Source organism: Sceloporus undulatus, chromosome 2 (assembly GCF_019175285.1).
Source record: "Sceloporus undulatus isolate JIND9_A2432 ecotype Alabama chromosome 2, SceUnd_v1.1, whole genome shotgun sequence".
NCBI lineage: Eukaryota > Metazoa > Chordata > Lepidosauria > Squamata > Phrynosomatidae > Sceloporus > Sceloporus undulatus.
The window spans coordinates 259,641,580-259,659,857 of NC_056523.1; the positions used below are offsets into that span (position 1 = coordinate 259,641,580).

The following is an 18,278-nucleotide window of genomic DNA, read 5'->3' on the forward strand; positions in this document are numbered from 1 at the left end:
TTGTGTGCAGTAAAATGCGTCCCCCACTCGTTCCGTTCCCTTCCTGGCTCCTTTGGGGCTGTTCTCATCGTGTCCCAGGAGCCCTATGCTGTGTTGTAAAGTACTGAGAATATGTGTTTTCAAAGGAAACCCAGAAGAAGAATTCTTAGATGAACAGCTGTGGATAGATGTAAATTGTTCCTGAAGCATAATCCTATATACAGAAAATGAGACAAAACAAAATCAGTTGTTTACCAGTAATTAGTTCATAGATTAGTCATATGTGTATTCAGCAGAAAAGGGTTCTGTGCCAAGAACACCATTCATTGTGGTGGAGAACACCAAAATACAGTAGCTAGGATGAGGTCATAAAACCAGAAACCTTATGCTTGATCTTTGAGTTCATGCCTTGTGTTCATCAAGGAATTAACTTAATGTCAGAATGCTGAAAAACAGTAGTAATCAAACAGTAGTAATCAAATACCATTATTTATAGATAGTCTCTTTGAATCCCATTCTTGGGCGAAAATTGGCATATAAATTAAATGCATGCATACTATGGATGTAGATCTTCATTTATTTCCTTCCTGAAGAGAAGAACAATTATTATTAAGCGCTTTCTCCCAGATGACCAAGATTACAAATGTATTTACACAGTTTTCAGTTATTATTCACATCTTGCACTTTTATTTATTCTTTGGTTTATGCACACCAAGGTTTTTGTTCAATGCATCAAACTTTTGTGCAAAAGAGCCATTATTTGCTCTTTTTTTGCACATTTGAAAAAAAAATCTTGAAAAATGATTCCCCCCCCCCCCCCCCGTGCAAACTATCGTGTGGCAGTTTCTTATTTTTTTCAATCAGATACCCATTCTATTTAATGGGAAATTTTGTGAGCATTTTTTTTACATTACATACTGGTAAGTAGAAACAAAAGTATGGGAAATGGGAATATTTGCATATTGCTCCTGTATGTATTCATTTCATAAATTTAAATTTCTTCTTTTCTTCTCCCTCCCTTCCATATTTTCTTGAGATATTAATGAGTGTGTGGTGCTTCCTGGATCATGTTTCCCTGGTACATGTCAGAACCTGGAAGGGTCATTCAGATGCATCTGCCCACCAGGGTATGAAGTCAAAAGTGAGAGCTGTATTGGTAAGGATACCTTTTATAATTGGTTCCAATTTTGTAAAGTGCAGGTGTTATGGCTGTGATAGAAATGACACATAAATATTCAGCTGTAGTGACATTTAGCTAAGTTGTTATTTGCACACATAAATGCACAGTATACTTGAAAAAGTTTAGCAAAATTTATAATGTCTGAAAATATCATTTTGGACTACAATAGAACAAAAGTTGCTCAGAAATATATTGTGTTAAAGAATGGCAAAGTTTAAGAAGCATTAAAAGCATTGAAGGTACCCAGGTGGCTTAAGCCTACAAAGCAGTGATTGGCATTACATTGCCTCCCTACCAGCTCATCAGTGGCTGCACACTGTTATCATCACTGGAATCACTGCTGTGCTGATACTTGTCACTCTACAAAAAATGTGATTCCCTCCATGCCATATTTCACAGCATTATTGTTTGTTGTTGGTTTTTTTTTATTTATTTATATACCGCTATTCCAAAGATCATAGCGGTGAACGGCAAGTAAGCTAATTAGCAAGTAAGCTAATTTGCCCCCAACAGTCTGGGTACTCCTTTTAGCGACCTCGGAAGGATGCAAGCCTGAGTCGAGCTTGGGCCCTTTTGCTGGTCTTGAACTCGCAACCTTGTGGTTTTGAGTGAATGGCTGCAGTACAGGCATTTAACCACTGTGCCACCAGGGCTCTTGTGCTTTTTTTTAAGCATCAGAGCCTGTGGCAGCAGGAAGTATGTATGCATATCTATGTACACACACATGCACACAAAAGGCCTTGAAGGAATATGGGCTACAAGTTGCTCACCCCTGTTACATGGGTTTGTGTTCATCTAAATTCTGAGCCTATCTAGACTGTCAAGGAAAATGAGCTAGAATAGTATTTTTTCAGTATTTTTTACATCAGCTTGTAAGACCTATCAGCCTGAATGTGATGTAACTTTTATTTTTATATTCTAAAGTGTTATAATCTTAGTTTGTTATTTCATAAAAGAAAGTGAAATATAAAATATATGGCTCTTAAATTAAAAACCAAATAAATGCTAATTGCATTAGATTTCATGAAATAAGGAAGAAGGATATCAGGAACCAACAATCCCAGTCTTAAATAAGTTCAGATAACCATATAGGAATTACATCCTTATAACTTTGATGTGGTGAACTCTACTGATATATTTATCTAGATTAAGATTAAAGTAATATTTATACACACTTTCAGTGGTTTACATGAATTTAATCTACATAGACCTAAGAACAAAGGTTTGTTGAAAGATGTTGGATTTTCCTCTCTTGAGAAGTGTATTTTCAAAGATTACAACTGTTCTAATTCCTTTGTAACATTTAGTATATATTACTTTGTTTTCTTGCCAGCTTTTAAATATTTTTGGCAGCTGTTCACAGCAATAATAACAGCTTTGCTAGTGATTAATCCATGTCATTTTCTGTGTAAAACCTTTCAAAACATAACATTCCTGGGTTCCTGTTACTTTCACTGTACAGGACTTTCCACAGTCTTCGTGCTACATGATCATAAGTGCTAAGTGTTGCCTACTCCTATGTAATTAATCAGTTTCAAGACGAGTAAGAGATTCACATTACTGTTTTCTTTCATTCTTTCCATATTCTCTTCAGGTGGCTTTTGCTACCCAAACCTTGAATAATGAGACCAGACATTGAAATGGGATAAAACAGGGCCATTTATTGACCTATTTATTAGATTCTTAATGGAACTGTAACTAATTTCTCACAGTAACCAAGTGTGGGAGAAGCTGCATCCAGTGTCTTTCCCCTGACCACCTCTGCAGCTTATCTGTACGATAACACCTGAGCCCTCAATGACAACCCAAAAGCTGGCTTATTTGTTGGCTGGCTAGTTGGCCAGCATCAAAAAATCTAACCAGAAAGCCCCCGTCCCAATCCGCGAAGATTAAAGATAGAGTTTTTCTTTCAAGCCAGACCTAAGGGCAATTTCTTTCAGCCACCTCCCAGGTTGCAAGGTCTAAAGAGGTGGTTCCAGAAATGTCCCTTCCACCCAAAATGGTGTCCAAGGTGCTCGCCAAATCCAAACATTTATGCCAATGTTAGGCGTTTATACCAACCCAATTAGAATTCAAAAATCTTCTAAGCCAAATGAGGTATTATCAAGACTCCACCATATGCTGCTAGAAACAGTATGGGGTAGGGGAAAAAAAACCGTGGAAAAGGGAGAGTATTTCTACCCAGCCCTTAGATGATCAAGAAACCTTCATACTATACCAGTGGTGGGTGGGTTGGTTGATTTCTTCAAAGCAATGAGGCAACTGGGGGCAATTGGCAAAGCCTTACCTCAGACCATGACCCCAAAGCCTCACGCCATGGCATCACTGTCATGGCATGATTTTATATCATTTGTCTCATCCCAGGGGAGGGTAGCAAACAACCCATCCCCACTCCAACTCCTCCGTCCTGGAGGGGAAGGGATGGTCATTATTTTTACACAATCCATTAAATAAGCCAAGAACTGTTCCTTCAATTTCATACATTGGAAGAGAAACTCATAGTAGCTGTGTTCAGGTAACAGTGGCCTACACTGGCTTCTCTATGAGAGACAGGGAATTATCTAGCATCTTCCTTGTGCGTTCAGGGTATGTGCTACACTAAGAACCACTTCACAGAGCAGCACTTCTCATTCATGGTGATATTCTCACTTCTCTAAATCACTGGTATTGACATGCACAAATCTGTTATTGATGTACTTAATAAAACTAACATAGAGCAAACGTACTACATTCCATCTTCTAGTTCATTTTCCATCTGATAATCCCTTGGAGGGCTGACTGGTGCCAATGTTGGTTTCTTGGTGTCAAGCCAAAACATGGCTTTTTAGTAAAGCCTCCAGGGACTAATTTAATTCAAAGTATACATCCACATGGTTTTAAATTGTTCTAATTTTTATAAGTAGTTTTAATTGTGGCTTTAAAATGGATTTAAATATTGCTATGTTCAATATATTTTATCTTATTTGGATTATTTATGCTTTTAAACTGAAAGTATTTTAAATTGTATATATTGTACATTGCCCCAAGCTCCTATGATAAAGGACAGGATAGAGGTGTTTTAATAAATAAGATAAATAGGATTTCAACTATCTAACAGGTTAAAATTTCCCATTTAGTTTGTTTTAAAGAATTGCAAGAATGGAGAGGTTATCTAGATGGCTTGGAGAGACAATAAAACTGGACATTTTAAACTTGTTGGATATTTAAAACTTTACAGCACTGATAGATAGAAGATGAAATACAAATTTACTGAAGATGGAATTCAGATTTACTATAAGCTCAGGGTCTGGAGAAGGAAATTGATATGACAGTTTTTCTGTGGAGAGACTCACACTTTTCTACAATTGAATGACAAAATATCTGCAGTTACTGAAATGCCATTTTGTATGTTTCATACTGTTTTCACTCATTTTGAATTGCTTTCTGCCCTGAGATTCTATAATATATAATTAGTTAATAATATATAAATAGTTTAAATACAATGGGCCCTTGACATCCTCTGGAATTTCGTTCCAGGATCCCTCCCCCTGCTCATAGATACCAAAATCCATGGATGCTCAAGTCCCATAAAATACAGTGTTGCGGTAAAATGGTGTCCCTTTTTGGAATTTATATATTTTTAAAATATTTTCAAGCTGGGGATGCTTGAATCTTTGGATTAAAAAAATCTGTGGATATGGAAGGTTTACTGTACATCTACTGTATATGCATATACTGTATAGAACTGGCTACAATAAATTATTTCAGCCACAGGCCCACTCAAGAGTAAATAATCTGGGCCACAGTTTCTCCCTTCTGGAATTTGCACAGTTACCGTGTGTGTGTGTGTGTCAGGACCCATCCTGTTTGACCTGCCCAATTATGTGACTTGGCTGGTTCTCAGGATGGTCTTAACTCAGGTCTGTAATCTAGAAGGAGGCTGAGCCAGTCCCTATCTGAAACAGCACCAGCTCTCTAGAAAAAGGATACAAGTTTTGATATTGATTAATGTTTTGATCACATTTTCAGATATTGATGAATGCAATGAAGATCCCAATATCTGTCTTTTTGGATCCTGTACTAATACTCCAGGAGGATTCCAGTGCATCTGTCCTACAGGCTTTGTAATATCTGACAATGGCAGGAGATGTTTTGGTAAGCAAAGCGTTTTAGTAGGTTGGGATTAATATAGAAGAATGGGAACCATTCACTAAACAGTTATTTGGGGTATCTCATATTTATGTATTTATTGGCAATATTTTAACATCCTCTTTCCATTAAAAATTCTAAAGTCAAAAAACAAGATTAAATAGCCATAAAGTATAATTAAAGATGAGCTGTAGACAATCAGTAGACAAAACATAATCATGCCAGGATATGTGTGTGAGGGTGTGGGTTTGGGTGTGTATAGCATATCAAATTACTTCCTATTAGAAAGGTCTTCACACAATAATAGAAGGCCATCAGAGAAGGGAAAAGGAGCTTGCTAGGGCAAGAATACTGTAACCCTATCATGGCCACAGAGTGGCCCTCTCCCACAAACTGACCAAATGAACCTCAGCTGTTGATGTTGTGCAAAGGATTCTCAACAAGATCTTAGATTAAAATAAGAGTATAATATTCAGAATATTAAAAGATGGCAGTGCAGTGGTGTTCCTTGAGACTTACTTCTAAATAAATGTTTGTTAAGTGGAAGGCTTTCATGGTCGGCATCCATGGTTTTTTGTGGGTTTTTCGGGCTATATGGCCGTGTTCTGGAAGAATTTATTCCTGACCTTTCGCCAGTATCTGTGGCTGGCATCTTCAGAGAATGCTGGCATGGAGGTGAGTGGGATATATATATTGTATGACCCTTGGTTGAGAGGAAGTGATTTACATGTTAATCTGTGTGTTGGTCTGTTGGTGAATGGCAAGGCCTCAGGGTGGGGGGGGGGGGGTATGTGAAAAGGACTTAAAATATGTGTGGAAACTAGAAAACAAACGGTAGAAATAGTGAGGATTGGTTTGATCCAGGGATTCTGGAAATATTTTTAAAAAGGCTTTAAACCTTCCTCTTCTGTAAAGCTTTCTCCGCTGGAAAATGAAGTTATGTACTTGATCCCATCAACTCTCTGCCTCACCCTATTCAATGATTGTTTTTATATCTGTATATTGTACATTGTGTTATTGGTTTTTATCTATTTTATGATATGTTTGTAATTGGTTTTAATTCTATGTAAACCGCTTTGATCTTTTGGAAAAGCAGTATATAAATAAAATTTGTTATTATTATTTATTATTCCTGGGTAGGAATAAAATGTTACTGTTCGTGCTGGGAATTGCCATTGAATGCATCATTGCACAGGAAACATTATCTATTTAAAAAAAACCCAGCAGCAACAATACAGAACTACAGCAGTAGATGAAATAACAATAATAATAACACTTTTTCCTCTCAGCCGCATTTAAAGTAGAATGATATAAGTGTAATTAAGTACTTAAAGAAAAAGTTTAAGTACAATTAAATGTGTATTAAACCCATGGAAAGGGTATTGTGGACCTATACTGCAACCTTTTGGTGTGTGTATAGGCAGGGATTTCCCTAAGTGAAGTTAAATTTAATTAATCCTTTCATTATGGTAAATCCATCCTTTGAGCCCAAATATCTAAAGCAGGAGCCAATTCCAACTCTACTGTCAGGTACTACTGAAATTTGGTGTACCAGATTGGTGTATTTGAATGAAGAAGAAAAGTACTTCTACTTTCAAAGCAGGTTTAGTGGGCACACATTTGGTTTTAGATGAAAATTACACTTCCAGCCTTAAAACAAGGTGCACACTCCTTGTGTATTTTGTTTGAAGGTGAAAATGTGGTCTTTTAAATCATTGCCTCAACTGGATGGCCCTTGCGGTCTCTATGATTCTATGATTCTGTAAAATATGGTAGGGGTAGAGGGATTTCCATGGGTCACACAAATGGGTGGGATGCAGTCTGCATGTTGCCGACACCAACTATAAAGTAATTATGTGATGTTCAACAGGGTTTCTGTCTCATTAACCTAAAGAACAAATAATTTTGATTATGAATACAACTTCTCAAGAATTTCAAGCAATTGTGTGGCATTTGGTTTCTCTCTTAGATACTCGCCAGAGTTTCTGTTTCACAAACTTTGAGAACGGACAATGCTCTGGACCAAAGGCATTCAATACCACCAAGGCAAAATGTTGCTGTAGCAAGATGCCAGGAGAAGGCTGGGGTTACCCATGTGAGCTGTGTCCTAAAGAAGATGAAGGTAGGGAATAATATAGAATATTTTTTAAAGAGAATATAGTAAAAGCTAACTGGCATTTCAAACTGTCACTTGTCCAACTACCCGCATATTCTCAACTATAAGTCAACCTCATGTATAAGTCAAGGGCAGGTTTTGGGGCCAAAATTATGAATTTTGCCATGACTCATGAATAAGTCAAGGGTAAAACTTGGAGGCTCCTTTAGTGTGTGTATGTGTGTGCATAGCAAGAGAGACTCTAATTGAGGCTTTTTGCTTCAGCATTTCAACCTTGGTTTCAGCTGTCACTCCCCAGACAACAGCAGCCAGTGTGGATGGAAGAGGGACTCTGTTTGCTTAACAGCCATCAGTCACCCAGGACTCTTTTTTGCTTGGCTCAAGAGAAAAAGAAACTGTCTCTCCACCACATGGGGAAATCTGAAAGAGCTGCTATCACATTACCATACTGACCCATAAATAAGTCAACCTGTGATTTTGAGGTCATTTTGGGGGCATAAATTTTATAGATGAGTATATATGATATATCCTTGAAAGAATTTCCCATAGTAGTTACATAGAGTTACTCCTGAAAAAGTAGCTTCAGAAGTTATACCTCAGTTGGTGGAGTTGATCTGCAGAGGTATAACTTTATGTATTGCATCCCATTCACTGAATCACCACAGAAAATGAGCTGCCCAAACATGCCAGCAGACAGCAAAATAACTATGAGAGTTCTAGTATTGCTTGCAAGGAAAATTAGAGAAGTCTCTTTCTTGGTAGATCTGATTTAAACAATATTTTGTTCTTTTTTAATTTACTGCAGGCAACTGTTTAATAATTGCTATGATTGTCTCTTTTTGGTGTTCTAAAAATGTTCTCTCACAGTTGCTTTCCAGGATTTGTGTCCATATGGGCATGGGACTATACCAGGGATTGATGATACACGTGAAGGTACTGTCTTTGTTTGATAAGTAAAGGATAAACTGATATGATTTGGTTCTTGCTTTAATAAATTGTTAACAGTCTTCCATAACTCAGTTCAGTACAACTGAGCTAATTTTTCAAATATGATTGATGTCCTTGTCTATGGAGACAGTTTGAAAACAAATGAAGCCCAAAGACCTAAGACTGTTTTCTTACTACAGTACTGATATTAGTATTGCTGTGTTGACTCTCTTTGTCACTAAAACACCCAGTGGGCAGCGGTTCTAATTCTAAAATGTAAATATCATTGCAGTATATTAAACCAATTTGTTTGTTTTTTAAATACATTGAAAAACAGTTGAAATTTGAAATATTTTTAGTAACTATCTTAAGCTCAAGATATAAGAAATCTGGTGGATGTCACTGGTACCATAATGTTGGTACCACCACTGTGAAAGGCTTAATTAGACTGACAAACAGTTATATTAATGCTTATGTTTTTTATTATTTTTTCTCTTCTTTCATCTAAGAAAAATATTTCATTTGTTAATACTTTGGGGGAAGGGAGAAAAAATGGAACTGTACCACTGTTCATTAAAATATACACTAAAGGAATTCTAATATGGATAACAAAACCATTTAACATGGCATTCTTCTTCACAGATGTCAATGAATGTCTTGAGAGCCCAGGCATTTGTTCCAATGGTCATTGTATAAACACAGATGGATCATTCCGTTGTGAATGTCCCTTGGGATACAACCTGGACTACACTGGAGTGCATTGTGTAGGTGTGTGCTTACTCTGTACTACATTGAAAATTTCTATATTGCATATGTTGCAATCTTTAAAGTTCATGAACTTGGCCTCCATCCCTGTTTTCAAAAGTTTGTTTTGTCTTTTATATCCTAGATACCGATGAATGTTCAATTGGTAATCCATGTGGAAATGGCACATGTTCAAATGTGATTGGTAGCTTTGAATGTAATTGCCTTGAAGGGTTTGAACCTGGGCCAATGATGAATTGTGAAGGTAAATTATGATTTGCTGTATCTCTTGAGTAGGTTTTGGCTGCTACCCCATTCTGAAGTTGCATTTAGTTTGTTCCACAGTGGAGCAAAAAGGAGAAATACAGGGCAGGTTATGCTTTGTTTATTTACATTCAGATGTCTGTTTTTTTTTTGTTTTGTTTTGTTTTGGTTTGTAGTCAAAACAGTTCCATTAGTCCAGTATTGTGTGGGAAAATTCATTTGATAGCAAACAGCTTATATTCTCCATAACGTTTGACAAAAGCATATGATAGGGTGTATTACGTCTATGTGAAACCTATCTTTGCTTTGTCATCCTATTTTCTTGGATATCTGTGGAAAAACTGAGGAAGGTCTCAGATAACATTGCTTTTCTGAAAAGTGTTTTTCTATACAGCAGGAATGGGCATAGCAAGCCCCCAATATAGAAAAAGCTCCTCCTGCCCTGAAGGAGTTATGGAGGCTAATTTTTTTTGGGGGGGGGGATGCCAGCACCCGCCAGCTGTTTTAGGCTTGGGTCGACCTTTCTTTTTCCAAAGTCAAACATGATTTCCAGTTGGCTAGCTTATGTATTTGGCTCTACTACATATGATGTGTTATCAGGCAGGAATCATTCTGTTGAATTCCCTCTCAGGAGAAATGCACCAGATCTTTTCAAACTGCAAATATTTTCTTTAAAAAAATTGGCTAGACTTTAATAACATTTTTGATTGTTTTAATGTATGTTAATACTTTTTATTTTATTACGTGAAATGATGTTAATGATTCTCTTTAACCATTTCCTTCCATCGTCACTCTTACTACCAGTTCAGTTTGTCATGGGAAAATTCACTGGGAATTCTGTTCTCCCCATCTAGTTATTGCTCATCAAAGGTTACACAAGAAAGTTCTGTGAAGACTAAAGCAGATTAGCAGCCTCTGTTCATAATTATCATGCCAACTAAGTGGAGCTTTCTGGGGAGCACCAATAGTACTAAATGATCTTCAGCTGAAGTCAAATGAGCAGTTGCTGTACTAAATCATTATGGCAGCTCAATGAAATTCACTAGGAAGAGAACACTCTTCAAGAAAAGGTTGAAAAAAAACCCCAGATTTTTAAGACAACCTCCCTCCCCAACAGTATTTGGGATTGGGATATAATCCATCCCCATGTATGCTCAAATAATTTGCAGGGCAGGGCCAGGCCATAGGAAGCAAACAATATGGAAGGCATGAATGAGCCTCCCTCTCATTGCTTAGGCCATCACAGTGCAGTGCTCATGTGCCCCTACAAGTGGATGGCCAAACAGAAAGGAAACACTGTGCAGATTACTCCATTGATTATACCAATCCCTCCCCATAGGACACTGGGTCTACGCAGGGATGGTAGTGTGTCATTTCTATAAATCTTTCACTCACTCTTTTTAAAAAAAATGCAGAAATGGATTTAAGGAATACACACTTGTGTTCTTTCTGTTTTGTCTTGTTCTTTAGATATAAATGAATGTGCTCAGAATCCTTTACTGTGTGCTTTTCGCTGCATAAATACCTATGGTTTCTATGAATGCACTTGTCCAGTTGGTTATGAATTAAGAGAAGACCAAAAAATGTGTAAAGGTATAGTGCTAACTTTTGAGAATTATATATCTTTATTTCAGTATGCATGTACAGTATTTATCCAACTCTTTACACAGCACTAACTACAGAAATAAATGTCTGAATCAAATTCTCATGAGTATGAGACATATTAACTTATCATTTGTAGAAGAAAATGACACCACAGCTTTTTAAAATAACCATACCTTCTAGATGAGATGGGACAGATGATAATTATAATAAAATGACAAGACAGGTGTGAACTGCTAACTGCAAAATAGTGCCATCGTTTGTAGTAAATAGATCAACTGCTCTGTCCATAATGTACAATTAAACACTCTACAAATGCTTCACTTGTCCTGCCATTGGGAGACTAACACCAAGATCCTAAATTGGGAGACAATATAAAGACGATGCATTTGTCATTTTACATCTGGCTATAATGAAGTAGCCAAATAATTCTCTGACACCTCCTCTGGCTCTCCATCCACTATAATGCCTTGCAGTAGGAAGGTGAGTCTTGAGTGGGGAAGGGTCATTGCAAAAGGGAGGTATGGCATTTCGCCCTTCACAACAAGCATAAAGAGACACATGCAGGTATAAGTTGGACTGGATATGTGTAGGGTAATTTAAGTTTCCTAAGGCTTCAGACTTTGGTAAGGAAACAAAAATGTTTAAATATCAAATATCAAAAATGTCACAACCAAGCCTGTTATGGTCCAGCTTCAATCAGCAGTGTAGCCTTTGTCTAATTAAGCTTCCCTAAGAACTGAGACTGACTGGAAAAACAATACAAGTAGCTTGTACTTCAGAACAAAAGTTTATTAATGGCTTTAATCTATATTTGCATAGATGCTGTATCCTAATCTAGCTAGTGTATCGTTCAGAAGTCTTTATCTCACCATCTTTCCAAAGATAGTTGAGAGAGGAGGAAGATGGAAAACATGCAGTTCAGATGAAAATCTTTGAAGGAGAATTTCTGTTACTCCCAAAGGGGGAGTGACCTAAATCACATTGTTAGTTTGAATATGAGAGAGAGAGAGAGAGAGAATTTACATTCAGGAAATCCCTATCTATCTAAGGAGGGGGAAAGAGAATGCAAAAATTTTCTGACAATATGTCACTAACAAACTATTGTTGTATAGTGGTTTGAATATTGGGCATGGACTCTGGGAGACCAGGGCTTTAATCCCCATTTGGTCATGGAAACCTACTGTGTGACTTTGAGCAAGTCATGCTCACTCAGCCATAGAGGAAGGGAATGACAAACTTCTTCTGAACAAATCTTGGCAGGAAAGCCGTGTCGTAATCAAAAATTAACTTGAAGCCACACAGGGAACTACAACAACCACAATACCACCAGCAAACTAATAAGATTTTCATACCAGCACTTAAGTGCTGGTAAATCATTGCTGAAACATTCAGGAAGAGCACATGTGTGAAAGCCTGGTGTGCTTCCATAACGTCAGGGAATCGTCGGCTCCCCTCTAACCTCACTGAATCATTCAGGGAGAGGCAATTTCTTCTGAATGCAAAGTTTGTTTCCAGAGGAAATTGCCTCTCCCCAAACGATTCAGTGATGCTAGAGGGGAGCTCACGATTCCCTGATATTGAGGAAACACACCAGGCTTTCACACACACGCTTCCTCAATGTTTCAGCAACAATTTACCAGTGTTTACCCCACGGTAAGCGCTGGTATAAAAATCTTCTAAGATGGTAGTAAATTATGCATTTACTTGGGAATAAATTTCTGGAACTCAGCGTGGTTAACTTCTGCATAAATTTATCTAGGATTGCACTGAGAAAGTAGTATTCAAAGGAAAAAAATAGTTTCACATTCTAAACATAACAGATTCTTTTGCTTTTTAAAAGATCTTGATGAATGTGCAGAAGGTCTACATGACTGCGAATCAAGAGGCATGATGTGCAAAAATCTTATTGGGACCTTTATGTGTATCTGCCCTCCTGGAATGACACGTAGACCAGATGGAGAAGGTTGCATGGGTAGGTATTAAGAAATGCACTGTTCTCTAAAACTTGAAAAAAAGCTTGAGCCCATTTAACTTATAAGGAGTGCATAATTTTTATCATAGGGGGACTGAAAAATGTACGTGTGAAAAAATGAAGTTTCAAATATTTGTTGCTTATTAGCAATTCATTAAAACTATAGCTTAATCTACATATGTTATCTGCTCTTCTCAATACCTCCAGCTATTGATTTGATTGTGCATTTTGTTTTGCTTTATTTTGTTTTTCAAATTACAGCTTGATTTCAGCTTTCTGAGCCACTTTTATCTTTTTCATTCCTTGACTAGTTTTCACTGACAGGTCTGGTTCTTCTTGTTCCTTTGCCTTGTATGAGATTTTATTCTTCTGTGGCCTTTTAATTTGGTCATAACTTTTTTCATTGGGTTATAACTGTCACTTTTCTTTCCCTCCATTCGGTGTGCCTTCAGCTTACTTGATCTATCCTTCTCTCACTTGCATCCTTTTGTTTCTTGTCCCATAAATTCTGTTTCCATTGGTGTTAGTCCTTTGAATCCCTTCCTGTTGCTAATCTACTTTGCCACCTTAGCATCCTAAGATATTTTCACATGGGGATAAGAAATGGGAGAGAAATGGAATGCTGCCATCATTATCACGCAATTGTATGAAGATTATCACACGACATCACACTCATCCCATACTTATCCCATTAATAACCTGTAATTGTCCTTTAATCACCCTGTAATAATCTATTCACAGGAGTTTACCATTAATAATTACAGGTTATTAACGGGATAAGTACAAAATGAGTGTGTTGTGTGATAATCTTAGTGCAATTGTGTGATAATGACAGGAGCATTCTGTTTCTCTCTCTTTTCATATCCCCATATGATAATCTCCCTAGTTTCCCTTTCAAACTTCTTGCAATCAGGGCCTAGGCAGATCTGATATTATTCATATGTTTTAGCTTTGACATGTTGTTTTTTAAATACTTGGCCTGAAAGACCCTGAGTGAGAGTTGGACCATGATATGAGGAGTGGGGTCTTTAAGCATCAGCTCTCTTCACAGTAGAGATGAAATCTGCTTCTCCCTGCTCTTCACAAGAGTAAGGAAGCTCTCACTGGGATCAGTGGGAATATTTCTCCCATTGCAAATATCAGGGAAAGGACAATTCTGATTGAAACAGGATTTGGAGGCAAAGACTTAACAACCCCCCCACCCATTACATACTCACAGAGGGAGAGAAAAAGTACTGATCTGGCTCTCCCTTGCACTGTACGTGTATTTAAATAACATCATCAGACATAGCTATTCATAAGTCTAAAACACACTGCAGAAATCATCCAGTTTGAGACTGCTTTAACTGTCTTGGTTCAGTGCTAGGAATCCTGGGAATTGTAGTTTATTGTGGCACCATAGCTGTCTGACAGAGAAGGCTAAATGTCTCACAAAACTACAGTTCCCAGAATTCTCTAGCATTGAACCTGGGTAGTTAAAGCAGTCTCAAACTGGATTTTTTCTGTAGTGTGTTTTGGACCTTAGTCAGACTAACTTTTTCAATTTATGTCACTGAACCAGTAGTTTTACTTTTAAATTATTAATTGGAATTATTTTTGTTCTAATAGTGTATGTGTATAATTTTTTTATTGAATTATTTGCTTGTGATAAAGATGAAAATGAATGCCGCACCAAGCCAGGTATCTGTGAAAATGGTCGCTGCATCAATATTATTGGAAGTTACAGGTGTGAATGTAATGAAGGTTTCCAGTCCAGTCCATCTGGAATTGAGTGCATTGGCAAGTAAATTCTAAGTCTATACTCTGTTCTTTAATATATTTTTTAAAATGTAGTCATTAATATAATAATCTACTAGTCTTAATTTTGTTTAGCTTGCTAAAGCAAAATACTCTATACATGTCTTGCTTACTTGTGGGAAACAAATATATTTCTTCTGTTAAGTAAATTTTCATTAAAGCAGTTTGTTTGGGAGAAAATTAATTAAACCTGGAAAGTAGGATATTTAAATGCAGTTGGGCCTTGGTATCCACTGGGATCTGGAACCAGGGTTCCCTCCGCTTCCCCCCCCCCCCCCCACACACACACAGATACCAAAATTTGTGGATGGTCATGTCCCATTATATACAGTGGGGTAGTAAAATGATGCCCCATAAAATGTTAAAATCAAGGTTTGCATTTTGGAATTTATTGATGTTTTGGTGGGTTGGATATTTTAAATCTGTGGATGATTAAATCAATGGATGCAAACTCCATGGATTTGGAGGGCCAACTGTACAAGAAAACAGAGAAGATGTCATGCCATTCTCTTCCCTTCCTTTCCTTCATAAACATGTAGAACTCCCCTGCTACAAAGTGATTCTCTTGTGTGTGAACAGACAGCTATACTTGTGAGATAGCTATACAGTACATTACTCTACTGATAAAAGATGAGACCAGACATAGTTCTCTGGTTTCCCCAGATGAAGATCTGTAGGGTAGTGATAATGCTATTAACATCTGTAGTTAAGATTTTCACTTACTCATATGTTTGCATAAATTTACAAAATTTGTAAATTTTGCTTACAAGTTTACTGAATAAAAAATATTTTGCACTCTTACAAAACTGTAAAAATAAGGAAGGTAAATTCTAGTATTTTCTTATCAACATTTGGTTAATATTAAGAGGAAATAATACTGGAATTTTAGCTTTTGTGATATTTAATACCATAAAAACATATGGATAGTACTGTATAATAGTTAAGCAATATTTATTAGTAGGTCATGTTAGTATTTCAATTTTCCCTTTCAAAATGTCACAAAGAAAAATGTAATTTTGAAGATGTTCCTCATTGGTCAGCTCACAGATTTTTAATAAACTTGTCATTGGACCTTTGTGAAGGAACGTATCATGATTGGGTTCAATGATCTGCAAAGGTAACCTTAGCTAATTAAATAAAATGTGGGTGTGCTGAAAGTTCACACAAGAAAGCATGCTTTTTTTTATTTAATACCACTTAGAGTGTTCTGTTAACACACCAAGATGGCTGAAGACCTGGGCTTTCGTGTCTGCACAGTGGCTGTGACCCTGACTTGGAGACATTTGGATTTGGCACAAACTGACCCCTCTCTCCCTCAGTCCCTTTTCCTGCACCTTTTCTGGCTATTCTAGTAAAGAGCCTCCTCTGCGCCATTAGAAGAGTGGTGTTAGCAGAGCCTTCTGCTGGTTTCCCAGCTAGCCACACCACACTTAAAAACTTTCTTACAAAATCACCCCCCCCATTGCTCACAGCAAAAGTCTTTATTTTACATCTATAATTAATTTAATTCAGATAAGATATGTTGCACAAAACTGTTAAGTCACTGTGAGAACCATGTCTGAAGAGCAGCTACATATTTAACTTAATAAAATCTTACACTAATTCACATCCTAATTCTCTATACATTCACAGATAACCGCCAAGGCTTCTGCTTTGCTGAGGTCTTACAGACAATGTGTCAGATGGCATCTAGTAGCCGTAACCTGGTCACCAAATCAGAATGCTGTTGTGATGGAGGAAGAGGATGGGGCAACCAGTGTGAGATTTGCCCACTTCCAGGAACAACTCAGTACAAGAAACTTTGTCCACATGGTCCAGGATATACCACTGATGGAAGAGGTATTGTTTTTGTAGAGAACTGGGATGTGTTTATGAACAGAATATATTTTAACCTTTTAAAAACTGGATTTATTTGTCTTTTCTTCATAATTTGCTCAGTGATATTTTATTCTGAATTTATTCTTCTAAAATGTAAGAGAATTTTCTTATGTAAATCCCTCAGGTTGGAAGTATTGCTTTAACTAAAGATAAAGATATTGACAAAAAGGGTTAGAGTTCCAGAAAAAGATGAGGAGCAGCAGTGAAATTTTCTGCTGCTGCACAGATTGACTTCTAAAAACCTGACATGAATTGCACTATATTTTATTGTCCAGAAGATAAACTTTATTTCTTACAACTTTACAGATATCGATGAGTGTAAAGTCATGCCAAGTCTGTGTAGTCATGGTCAGTGCATCAACACCATGGGGTCCTTCAGATGCTTTTGTAAAGTTGGCTACACCACTGACATTAGTGGAACTTCTTGTGTGGGTAAGTTTTGTCACTCCCTTCTCTCATCATTTTTAATTAGTTTGAAGTGTGACTTGTAACCAAACACACTTTTTTTGCTTACCTGAAAATTGAAGACTTGATTAATTCATTCTGTCCCCAACATATTGGGTGGAATCCTGCGGTGCAGTTACAAATGTGGAGCTACTGTAGTTATGGACCTATGAAGTGAATTCCAGCCCATCCCCACCTGAACCCCCACTTACCAGGAAGCCTCCACTGCAGTTGATGGAAGTCTATTCCTATTGCTTGGGAAGCAGATGACTGATGTTCCCACTAAACAATCCCTGTCACAAGAGGCAGACATGGAGTCCTTGTTGCACTTTCCCTTCACAACAAAGATAATTTGCATGAGGGGTGGTGGAAACATCAGTCAGCCTCTTCCCAAGCAACAGCTGATTCCTAGTAAATGGGGACTGGGGGACTTATATGGTCCCTGTGTGTTGTCTAAACTACGGACTACATAGGGATTGACCAGAATGGCTATCTCCTTGTTGGCATTCCACTGGCAGGCTAAGACCTACAAGTTCAGACAGGCTTTTAGAATGGACTGTTTGTAAAGGACCAGCTTGAGATGTTTTAAAATGTTGGGATATTTTAAAATGTTTTATACAGTTTTATCTTTTTAAAATGTATTTAATTTTTTAAATAGCTATCTATTTTAACACTGTAATAATTTAATTCCTTTTTAATGCACCTCTTTTCTGTGTTTTTAATTGTGTTGTTCTTTTAATATTGTGAAGTCACTCTGAGTCCCAGTTCTGGGAAAAGAGCGAGATACAAATAAATAAATAAATCTAAATCTAATGCAATGAATGTGTAAGTCCAGGTTTGTAACTCCCCAACAGGTTTCTGGCTATTATGTCATTTTCTCATAAGCATGTGATTATTTTACTTTCCATTAGGTGATTTTGATCTATATAATTTTAAAGAAAGGTAATGACTATTTTATTTTAAAAGGTAGAATATTGTTGATTTTAATAGAAAGGTGTACATATGTTAACACAACCTAGCTTACCTTACCAAGATTTCCCATTTTGGGGGAATTCATCTTCCTATATTTGTGTCTTTGGTATGATAATTTTGAGCCTTCCTTTGAAAAAATGTGATTACTGATTGAGCTTTTTTTTTACCCTAAACAGACCTTGATGAATGCTCCCAGTCTCCCAAACCATGCAACTTTATTTGCAAGAACACAGAAGGAAGCTACCAGTGTTCTTGCCCCCGTGGCTATATCC

At 37.1% G+C, this 18,278-nt stretch overlaps 1 protein-coding gene across 1 annotated transcript in view; it reads left to right on the forward strand.

The window, feature by feature from the left end:
- The window catches only part of FBN2 (fibrillin 2), a 226,412-nt gene that overhangs the window by 196,313 nt on the left and 11,821 nt on the right, over nucleotides 1-18,278 (forward strand). Inside the window, 12 exon segments of the mRNA XM_042447774.1 lie at nucleotides 1,016-1,135; nucleotides 5,168-5,293; nucleotides 7,257-7,409; nucleotides 8,271-8,336; nucleotides 8,973-9,098; nucleotides 9,220-9,339; nucleotides 10,809-10,931; nucleotides 12,784-12,915; nucleotides 14,569-14,694; nucleotides 16,345-16,551; nucleotides 16,897-17,022; nucleotides 18,183-18,277. Of these exon segments, the coding sequence (XP_042303708.1) occupies nucleotides 1,016-1,135; nucleotides 5,168-5,293; nucleotides 7,257-7,409; nucleotides 8,271-8,336; nucleotides 8,973-9,098; nucleotides 9,220-9,339; nucleotides 10,809-10,931; nucleotides 12,784-12,915; nucleotides 14,569-14,694; nucleotides 16,345-16,551; nucleotides 16,897-17,022; nucleotides 18,183-18,277 (1,520 nt within the window).